This window comes from Eurytemora carolleeae, unplaced genomic scaffold (assembly GCF_000591075.1).
Source record: "Eurytemora carolleeae unplaced genomic scaffold, Eaff_2.0 scaffold919, whole genome shotgun sequence".
NCBI classification, from domain to species: domain Eukaryota; kingdom Metazoa; phylum Arthropoda; class Copepoda; order Calanoida; family Temoridae; genus Eurytemora; species Eurytemora carolleeae.
Window position 1 is genome coordinate 132,416 of NW_019396812.1, and position 10,339 is coordinate 142,754.

A 10,339-nucleotide genomic window follows, 5' to 3' on the forward strand; every position below is an offset into this window, starting at 1 on the left:
ATGACAAGAAATTTATTACTTTTATATTTTGAAGCATAATCATCTGCAAATGATCGCGTTTTAACGTAATTACGGAAAATATCATCTTTCCATCTTCATATCATCTATCTATATATCCTATCTATTTATCTATCTTTTCTATCTATCTATCTATCTTTCTATCTGTCTTTATATGTATATATCTATCTATCTATCTAGGAAGAAGATGTCCCCTTGGCTGATGTTGATGCTAAGCTAGCTTTAGAGCTTGGTGGGATTCTTGTTCAGCAGACTAGATATAGGTTCATTCATTCATTCATTAATCCTTTCATTCATTCATTAATTCATTTATCCTTTTATCCTTTTATTCTTTCATACATTCATCCATCAATTCTGCCATTAATTCGTTTAACCATTTTTTTATTCATTCATATATTCTAATTTATTCTTTCATTTATTAAGTCATTCATTCATCCTTTCTTTCAGTCCTTCATCCTTTCTTTTTAGTCCTTCAGCCATTAATTCATCCTTTCATCCATTTATTCACCTAAAGGGGTCAAAATATTCACTTTGGGCAGTGGTATGGAAATGACACCCTCCCCATGTCTTGGTGTATGGTCAAGATTATAAAAATTCATTATACTAATTTTTATCACTTAAATCTTCTCTTAAAATCATTCTACCCTAGGACTCTGAACGAAAGACCAATATTTCTGGATTTCTCAAAACCTGACCCCAAAAAAGCGGGACATTTGAAGGTAGACGATATTTTTTATTTTGATCAGGCTTTTTTAAAAGGAAGTTCTTAAAATTTTTAAAAAGCAAAAGTGCACTGCAAATTATGATCCGGAATTCTCACACTGCAGTACACAGATACCATTCAAATATTAAGTCTTCTAATGGTTTCTAAATGATTGGTAGAAGAAAGAAAAAAAGTTTACAGTTGGAGTAAATCATTATTTACAAGTGTTTTATAATTTTTATAAAATAAAATGGTACGAGGCATAGTTGATAATTTCAAACGTTCATCTTTTTTACTGCGTCTGCATGTCCGCAGGTTCTTTTTTTCTTGCTTCCCTTTGACCGTCCATGTATAGCGCTGCATTTATAAGAATGTTTCATTGAATAGATGTTCCCCTCTCTGTTTTTTGTTTTGCTTAATTGTAATTGCAGCCTCAGTACTGCACATTCTGTACTCACACTTATTTTATTTTTAATTTGCTGCAAGGGAGCAATAGCTTCCCTGCTTTGAACCGAACATTTTTACTTGTATTTTAGGTTTAAAGATTTAAGCCGGCGCTCAATTAAAACCGTTTTTGGCAAAATTAATTCATTGAATTCGGACTGGGGATGAAGGATATCCCTTTTGAAAGTTTTCAGCTCTGTTTACATTCGTGTGTGTATGGAGTCATACTAATTGTCACAAAAATTGTTTGTTTTGAAAACTTGTACTAATTTTCACATGATTACTTAAATGGTACAAGATTTTTTTTTAGATTGGTGTTGGCATTCTGGAGTGGAGTTTTTGTGGAAGATATTTAGGTTTTCATTTTTAACACTTTTTCATAAGCTATATGGTAAGAGAGTTGTTTTTAAAATTTTAATTAAAATAGAAAATAAACCTCTCCTATTCTTCTCTCTTAATGTGACTTCAGACTTAGTTCCATTTGATCCTCTTTTTTTAAATTTGCTTGTCCGATTCACAACGATACACTTAGATCCTCCTTTGTCCGATTCACAACGGTACACTTGGATCCTTTGTCCGATTCACAACGATACACTTAGATCCTCCTTTGTCCGATTCACAACGGTACACTTGGATCATTTGTCCGATTCACAACGGTACACTTGGATCCTTTGTCCGATTCACAACGGTACATTTTGATCCTTTGTCCGATTCACAACGGTACACTTTGATCCTTTGTCCGATTAAGAATAAATGATATTTTCTTAGTATTTGTGTTTTCTTTACAAATGTGACGATGAAGCAAATTGATAGAATTCAACACTTTTCAGACAGCACAACACCAATATCTTATCCATTGTAACTCAGACAACGTTATAAAGGTTATGGTTGTGAATCCAACATTCCACACTTTAAATGGTGGGTCAGATGGAATTATGTATATAGTGACTTTAAATATTCCTTTTATTTAGCCTCCAGATGTGATAGTCTTCCTACCGGAGTTTGGATTTGGGACTTAACCACCCTTAAACTAGCGGCTGTTCTTATTCATAAGGTTAGATTTTAATATTTTGCTTGAAGTTAGTTTTTTTCCATCTTATTTTATAATCCTCCATCTTGTTTTATTATCCTACATCTTGTTTTATTATCCTCCATCTTGTTTTATTATCCTCCATCTTGTTTTATTATCCTCCGTCTTGTTTTATTATCCTCCGTCTTTTTTTATTATCCTCCATATTGTTTTATTATCCTTCATCTTGTTTTATTATCCTCCATCTTGTTTTATTATCCACCATCTTGTTTTATTATCCTCCATCTTGTTTTATTATCCTCCGTCTTGTTTTATTATCCACCATATTGTTTTATTATCCTCCATCTTGTTTTATTATCCTCCATCTTGTTTTATTATCCTCCATCTTGTTTAGGCTAGTGTGAAGCAAATGCAGTGGGAAAGAACCCAACCTAGACTTGCAACAATAACAGGTTTTTGATTCTTTTATTTTTCAAGAAGCAGAAAATACGATGATGAGTACTTTTAAAATTCATTGTTTCATCTTGAAATAATTTTTTAATTTTAATTAATAAAACAATAAGGTGGTACTGCCTTGTTTTTCTGGACTCCTCTTGGAGCAATAGTTGGTAGAATACCTTCAGTTTCTAGGTATTCATTTATTCATTTATTCATTTATTAGCCAAATTTTGAAAGGTTTAATTTTCTCAATTGGATTAAATTAATGATCTTTTGGATGAAAACCCCTGCCTATTGAGTATTGATGTACAATTTTTCCTTTTTTACTCCTGAGCGTCAACAATCATTTTTGAAAATATAAACCCCTGCCCAAGTTTAAACTCAAATTTTTAAAAGTTTTTTTCTCATTTTTCTCCGAGGTTTTTCTCATTTTTTCTGAGATTTTTCTCGTCTTTCCCTTAGTTTGTTTTTGCTCCCAGTTTTCCTTTATTTTTTCCAGTTTTCTCCCAGTGTTGTCCAAGTCTGATAAAGATAATTTATAAATTATTTAAAATGTTGTATCAGGGATTCTGGTGTCCTCTGTAGACTACAAAAGAAAAAACCAAGAAATATTGATGAAGATCTAGATTTAGAGCCTTCCAGAGATACACCCTGTATCTAGAACCTTTTAGAGACACACCCTGTATCTAGATCCTTCTGGAGAATGGAGATACACCCTGTATTCAGAACCTTTTAGAGACATCTTTTATCTAGATCCTTCTAGAGACACACCCTGTATCTATAACCTACTAGAGACACACCCTGTATCTAGAACCTTTTCGAGACACACCATGTATCTAGAACCTTCTAGAGACACACCCTGTATCTAGAATCATCTTCTAGAGCTACACCCTGTGTCTAGAGATTTACTTTATATCTAGAATCTTCCAGATACACATACTGTATTTAGAACCTGCTATTTAAAGTTTGTAGATAATTGTATCTAATTCTGGCATGGACTTAATTCTGACAATTTTGAACGTTAGTTAAAGTACCTCTGGAATATAGATCTAAGGATAACAAACTAAGAAAGATTTTTTTGTCAAGTCAAATGATTGATCCATATTTTGAAACCAAAGTTGAAAGTACAAAATCTATTAAAGGGACTGTAAGCCTAATTTTAAGTGACCCATTCTGCAAAGATTTCAACGCCCGATCCATACAAGTTTTGAACCTAGGAAAACGAAAATATCTTCCACATCCTTGATCAGATAATTATTGTGAATCGGACAGTGCCATTTTTGCATGAAGGGTCACTTGAAATTCTGCTTACAACCCTTTTAATTAATTCAGATAAAAGATGGATCTGGAGGTTGTTCATGCTCGGTCTAACAAACACCTAGTTACTGTCACGGACCAGGTTTAATTCATTTTTCAATTTGAAATAATCATGATTAAATCACATATTTAATATTAAAAAAAGAAATTTGAATAAGTATCATTACTATCCGACCGCTGAATAATTATCTTATAATTAGCGACAAGATTGTTGAAATATCTGCGGATGGTTCAATTCCTTTTCTTCTCTTGCTGGTTTATATTTTTCATTTTAAAAAATAATCTGCAGACTTATTTCAATATTTTAAGAAAAGAGGAGAAACCTTTTTAAATTGTTTTGAATGAATTTTAATGAATGAATGAATTCAAATCAGTTTCCTGAGATGAAGATTTATAAAAAGCTGAGCAAGTAACGACTAGTTAAAGGGAGTGACCGGCAATGTATGGTGGTTAAACTGACAATGTAGTATTGTGGAAAATTTTGTATGAATCGTTTGAGACATATAACAGGTTTCTACGACGTATAATTACTGAGTTTGAGCGCAAAGGCGACGTTAAAACTCGTCAATTTGGGTGGGTGCGTTTTGAGAATCGTTTTTTTTACATTATTAAATAACGACGACATAAAATGTAACAAAACTTCTATAGTAAACTTTTTTGATGTTAAGGAACAGGTTGAGAAAATAAAAATTAACTTTTTGACATAGAAAATAAGTAATCTTATTCAGTTATTAGTTTCTGTAATCTCATTGTTCACAAACATTTTCTTTAGATTCTCTGGAATTTTTATTGAAAAGACGGCATTTAAAGAATTTGTAGAAATCTGCAAACAAATTCGTAAAGAATGAGAAATTAAATATAATGATATAAAAGAAATTGATTTATTGACAATTGTCTGTTCGGAAATATGTTCCTAAAGATCTAATTAGTTTACTGTAGAAATTTTGTTACATTTTTCGTCGTCGTTATTTAATAACTTTTAAAAAACCAATTCTTAAAAGTTCAAAACGTACCCAACCAAATTGATGATTTTGAAAGTCGACTTTGCGCTCAAACTTGGTAATTATAAATCGTGGAAACGTTTTATATGTCTCAAATGATTCCTAAGAAAATTCTCCACAATATTACATTCTTAGTTCAACTACCATACGTTGCCGTTCACTCCCTTTAAACTACTTCTCTAGTTAAACTAATAATCCACCTGCCTGGTTTAAGCTGATCGCTTTAGCACAAGGAAAGTAGTTAAATCAGGTCTTGTTACCTCGTGCCACTCATAAATTCCGATTTTTGTAACAAACAGTACTATATTTTTTAAATTAATAATTAAAAATTATTACTCCAAAATTAGATTTTAATAAATTATCCAATAAATTAATCAATCAATCTATAGTTGGAGACGAATACAGTTGGAGATCTGAAGAGAGCAATAGCTTGCAAGAAACCCAAGGTTAACCATTCTTCAAATCTTTCTTTCTCTACACTTTTTTTTGTATAATTTTGTAAAATTTTGTGTAATTTTGATATACCTTTTATAGATAAGTTACAAAATAAAACTGTGTATTTGTTTCAGTATCGTGATGTGAACAGACAGGAACTGCGGCTGGAACCTAAAGGGAAAGCTCTCAAGTAAGTTGATTAATCGGGATCGATCTAGCTGGATTTTATTTAATTAATATAGAATTGATTTGACTCGATTGATTCGTTTTTGTTAGTTTGATTTTATTTGATTTAATTTGATTTGAGTTGATTCGAGTTGAGTTGATTTGAGTTAATTAGATTTGATTTGATTTGTTTGGTTATATAAGCGTAGTATCAAGTGACCCTCCATGCAAAGATGGGAGTTTCCTTATTACAACTGTACCCTTGAAACCTTGATCTGGTAAAAATATGGAACATACTGTCGTTTTCTTGACTCTCAAGTGTTCAATTCTGATAATTTCTCTATTGCTTCTTAAATGCAAGAAATGCGCTAGTCACTTCCGCATGGAACCTGCAAATTAAAATAAACTAAAAAATTATAATTCACAATTGAGCAGACAGAGCTTTTAAGGGTACCATTGTAAATCCGGCAGTGCCATCTTAGACGGAGAGTCGTTTGAAATTACGCAATCAGTCCCTTTAACATGATTAATTGATCAGGGATGAGGTGGTGTTGAAGACACTAGGGTTGAATACCGGAGCTATGCTCTATTTTAAGGTAAACAGACAGACAGAAAGACTTCTAGACAGACAGACAGGCAAACACATACACAATGAGAAAAGAACCAATGAAAAGAGGGATTGTTAACATTATACTGTAACGTATTTGAACAGTACTTAATACTAGCATCTTAGATATCAGTAACTAAAACAGCTCTCAGCTAAAATTGTAAATGATAGAAAAGGTTGTAAGCAAGGCTCTGTATGTGTTAGCAAAATAATTAGTTAGGGCGGATCAGTGATCATTTAATGATAACTAATTGTTGTTTGTTAACAATAAACTTAGTCCTACAGCTGTCCTAATACGTCGCAGTAGATGGTAGAAATCCCCCTCTTCTTAGTTATATATTTATAAATAATATATAGAGAGAGAGGATTAGGGAAATATATATGTATATATATCCTTGGTCACATTGACTAACTATGCACTATCTTAAACACTCACTTATTCACTAATTCACATATTTACTAACTTAATCACTTATCAACTCAAATGCTAACGAACTCAAATACTTAATTACTCACTCACTCACCAACTTTTTCCCAAACTAACTTAACTACTCACTTAATCACTTACGAACTAATTCGATCACTCATCATTTACTAAATCGCTCAATAATTTACTCAATCACTCCCAAACTCAATCCCTAACTAACTAACTCATTTACTCATTCAATGACTTACATACTAACTCACTCAATAACTCGCTTGCTTAATCAGCAACTAACTCGCATACTCAGCAACTAGCTAACTCTCCCACTCACTCACCTTATTATTGTTGTTAGGATCGTGGAATGCAGATAGGTTGGACCACTGTCTTCCTGGCAGAATATGCTGGACCTTTGTTTGTTTACCTCTGGTTCTACAGGTCACGTGATATACAATCTCTGATTAATTCATAAATTAGCCAAATAAAGGAATTTGTCTTCCATGAGAGATGGCAATTTTAATATATTTTTTATCCTAAACCCACGGTCCCCCAGCAGAGAATGAATTTTTCAACATTCCAAAAAAAAAGAATAGAATTTGAAACTTTCCAAAAAAAGAATAGAATTGAAAATTCTAAAAAAAAGAATAGAAATTTGAAAATTCCAAAAAAAGAATAGAATTTAGAAAATTCCAAAAAAAAGAATAGAATTTGGAAAATTCCAAAAAAAAAGAATAGAATTTAGAAAATTCCAAAAAAAAAAGAATAGAATTTGGAAAATTCCAAAAAAAAGAATAGAATTTGGAAAATTCCAAAAAAAGAATAGAATTTGGAAAATTCCAAAAAAAGAATGGAATTTAAAAAATTTAAAAAAAAATTGAATTTAGAAAATTTAAAAAAAAAGAATAAAATTTGGAAAATTCTAATAAAAAATAGAATTTGGAATTTTCCAATAAAAGAATAGAATTAAGAAAATTTCAAAGAAAGAATACAATTTGGAAAATTTCAAAGAAAGAATAGAATTTGGAAAATTCCAAAATAAGAATAGAATTTAAAAAATTCCCAAAAAAGAATAGAATTTGCCTGGTAAATGTTAGATTTAAATCTTATTGATTTGAGATGAAAGGGGATTAATGAATAATATATACTTTGTTGATTTAGAGCAAATTATCAATTATGACAAGTCCTAGAATTCTAGACGGAGTATAGTTTTAAATTTTCTTTTTAATTTTAATGAACTTTTTATCTTAAACCAAGGTCCCGTGCAGGAAATGAATAATATACTGTTTTAGAGAGATTTTCTTAAAAAACCATTTGGCGAAGAATAATAGCATGGGAGGGGGAAGGGGAAAGGTCAATTGAACATGCCGCAAAAAACTAAACAACCTCATTTGCTGTTTTTAAAAGAAGTCTTAAAATTCCAGATTAAGCAGAGTACCCAAATTATTTAAAATTTAATCTTGTAAAGGGATGGCGATTTTAATTTTGTGAATCTTGAATAATTTTATACTTTTTCAAAATTTCAATTATTTTTTTTAAAAGGTAAATATTTTGCCATTAAATTAGCACTAAACTTCAAACATAATCAAAACGAAGAAGGGTTGGGGGGCGGGGAAGGTTCTTGAGAAAACGTGTACGATTGATTGCAAGAACTTCAACTGCACCTTATATATTGTCATGATTAAGTTTTAAAATGAATAATAATAATATAGCTTGACTATACCTTAAAATTTGTTAAAAATCAAGATATTGCCCATTACTAATTATTTGTTCTATATAGGCGGCCCTGGTTAGCTTATGGAGATGTTGGTGGGGAACCTGCTGCAGAAGTTGTCCATATAGCAGCTGCATGCTGGTAGGTCAAACATCTATATATTTATAACGTCGTCGTCTTTATCAATACAATGAAGACGACTTTTAATTTTAATTTTTATTTCTATCAAGCTTTCAAACAGCATGGATACACAACACATAAGAAAGCTGTCAATTAGCAGCTTCTTTTTGTTTACTTTTTATAATTTGAAAATAGCTTGTTAGCCATGTATTGATATAAACGCCAACCACTGTATATAAAGTAGTAATCTGTTTTTGTTTGTTTGTATTTATGTTTGCACCCGTTGACCGGTTTGCCTCAAATTGTCAAGATCTCTAGGGAAAGCTGAGTACCAAGCTAGTTTATTTAGTAGTATCTGTGTGTTTGTATATTCGATCATAACTCATGAATCCCTTGACCCATTTGTCTTACATTTTATGTTGAATTTGTCGAAAGTTAAGATTTCCATGCAACGCCGGGTTCCCAAACTAGTTCTAGTAAAGTTAATGATGTTCAGTGTTCACATATCTCGTAGATCAATTATATTCATATATTAGCTGCTAACAGGAAGTGTTAATCTGTTCACAATTTAATTATGTTTAGCACTTCATTCAAAATTAGTAAACACTCCCTATAAAATGATTAATTTCAGGGTATTCCATTATGCTAAGAGGATTCTGGAAACCTTGTTTATTCACAGGAACTCCTTCCTTCATTTTAAAGAAAATGTAAACATAGGAACAAGATGTGCAAATTACAGTAAAACCATAAGAAAATTACAGTAAAGGCATATGAAAGCATAAGAAAATTACAGTAAGAGCATAAGAAAATTACATTAAGACCATAAGAAAATTACAGTAAGAGCGCAAGAAAATTACAGTAAGAGCATAAGAAAATTACAGTAAGAGCATAAGTAAATTACAGTAAAAGCATAAGAAAATTACAGTAAAAGCATAAGAAAATTACAGTAAAAGCATAAGAAAATTAGAGTGAAAGCACAAGAAACTTACGGTAAAAGCATAAGAAAATTACGGTAAAAGCATAAGAAAATTACAGTAAGAGCATAAGAAAATTACAGTAAGACCATAAGAAAATTACAGTAAAAGCATAAGCAAATTACAGTAAGAGCATAAGAAAATTACAGTAAGAGCATAAGAAAATTACAGTAAAAGCATAAGAAAATTACGATAAAAGCACAGGAAAATTACAGTTAAAGCATAGGAAAATAACAGTATCTAGCATAGTAAATTACAATATAAACATTGGAAAATTACAGTAAAAGCATGGAAAAATTTCAATAGAAGCATTGGAATTCTTATTACGTAGATCCTCAAGTAAAAGTTAAAGAAAATAAATAAAAGAATGGATTTAAAGGTTCTCAAATGCAACAATGCCGATCACCAACCTTCTCAAGAACTGCAGGAATATATAATAAATGATAATAGAAATTTTAAAAATATAAATCAAAGATACAAAAATAATAAATAATATCATTAAAAAACATTAAGAAATGGACCCCCCAGAGCGTCGCCAGGTGTGGGAAGCTCCATCCACCACCCGTTCCTAATGCCGGACCTTTAACTCCCACTAGCTTTTCCCCAGCCGGGGGAGTCAAGGAGTTACTTCCGGTGGCTGGCAAACCAATTGAATCCATTGGATGGTTGGTATCTGACAACAGTTAATAAAAAATACCATATTAAAGAGACTGTAGCAAGTGACACAACATATATTGAATTCAAACGGTTCCCTTTTAACCTTTGTTTGATCAATTTATTAACTAGAACTCATTATTTTATTCCCTTGTGGTTTATCTTAAAGTATTTATTAACTAGAACTCATTATTTTATTACCTTGTTTTTTATCTTAAAGTATTTATTAACTAGAACTCATTATTTTATTACCTTGTGGTTTATCTTAAAGTATTTATTAACTAGAACTCAATATTTTATT

At 31.1% G+C, this 10,339-nt stretch overlaps 1 protein-coding gene and 1 long non-coding RNA gene across 2 annotated transcripts; both read left to right on the forward strand.

Annotated features, from left to right (window-relative positions):
- The first annotated feature begins 189 nt into the window (after positions 1-189).
- LOC111708943 (uncharacterized) lies at positions 190-2,830 on the forward strand. Its single transcript, XR_002766762.1, has 6 exons — positions 190-281; positions 668-737; positions 1,476-1,521; positions 2,137-2,219; positions 2,590-2,647; positions 2,759-2,830. It is a non-coding gene; the product is annotated as an uncharacterized LOC111708943 (long non-coding RNA).
- Positions 2,831-3,170: 340 nt separating this feature from the next.
- Positions 3,171-9,836, forward strand: LOC111708945 (very-long-chain enoyl-CoA reductase). Its single transcript, XM_023482458.1, has 8 exons — positions 3,171-4,032; positions 5,341-5,397; positions 5,521-5,576; positions 6,090-6,147; positions 6,935-7,017; positions 8,357-8,431; positions 9,042-9,089; positions 9,764-9,836. The coding sequence occupies exons 1-8, from the start codon at positions 3,973-3,975 to the stop codon at positions 9,819-9,821; spliced, it is 495 nt and encodes a 164-aa protein (XP_023338226.1). The 5' UTR covers positions 3,171-3,972; the 3' UTR covers positions 9,822-9,836.
- The last annotated feature ends 503 nt before the right edge of the window (positions 9,837-10,339 follow it).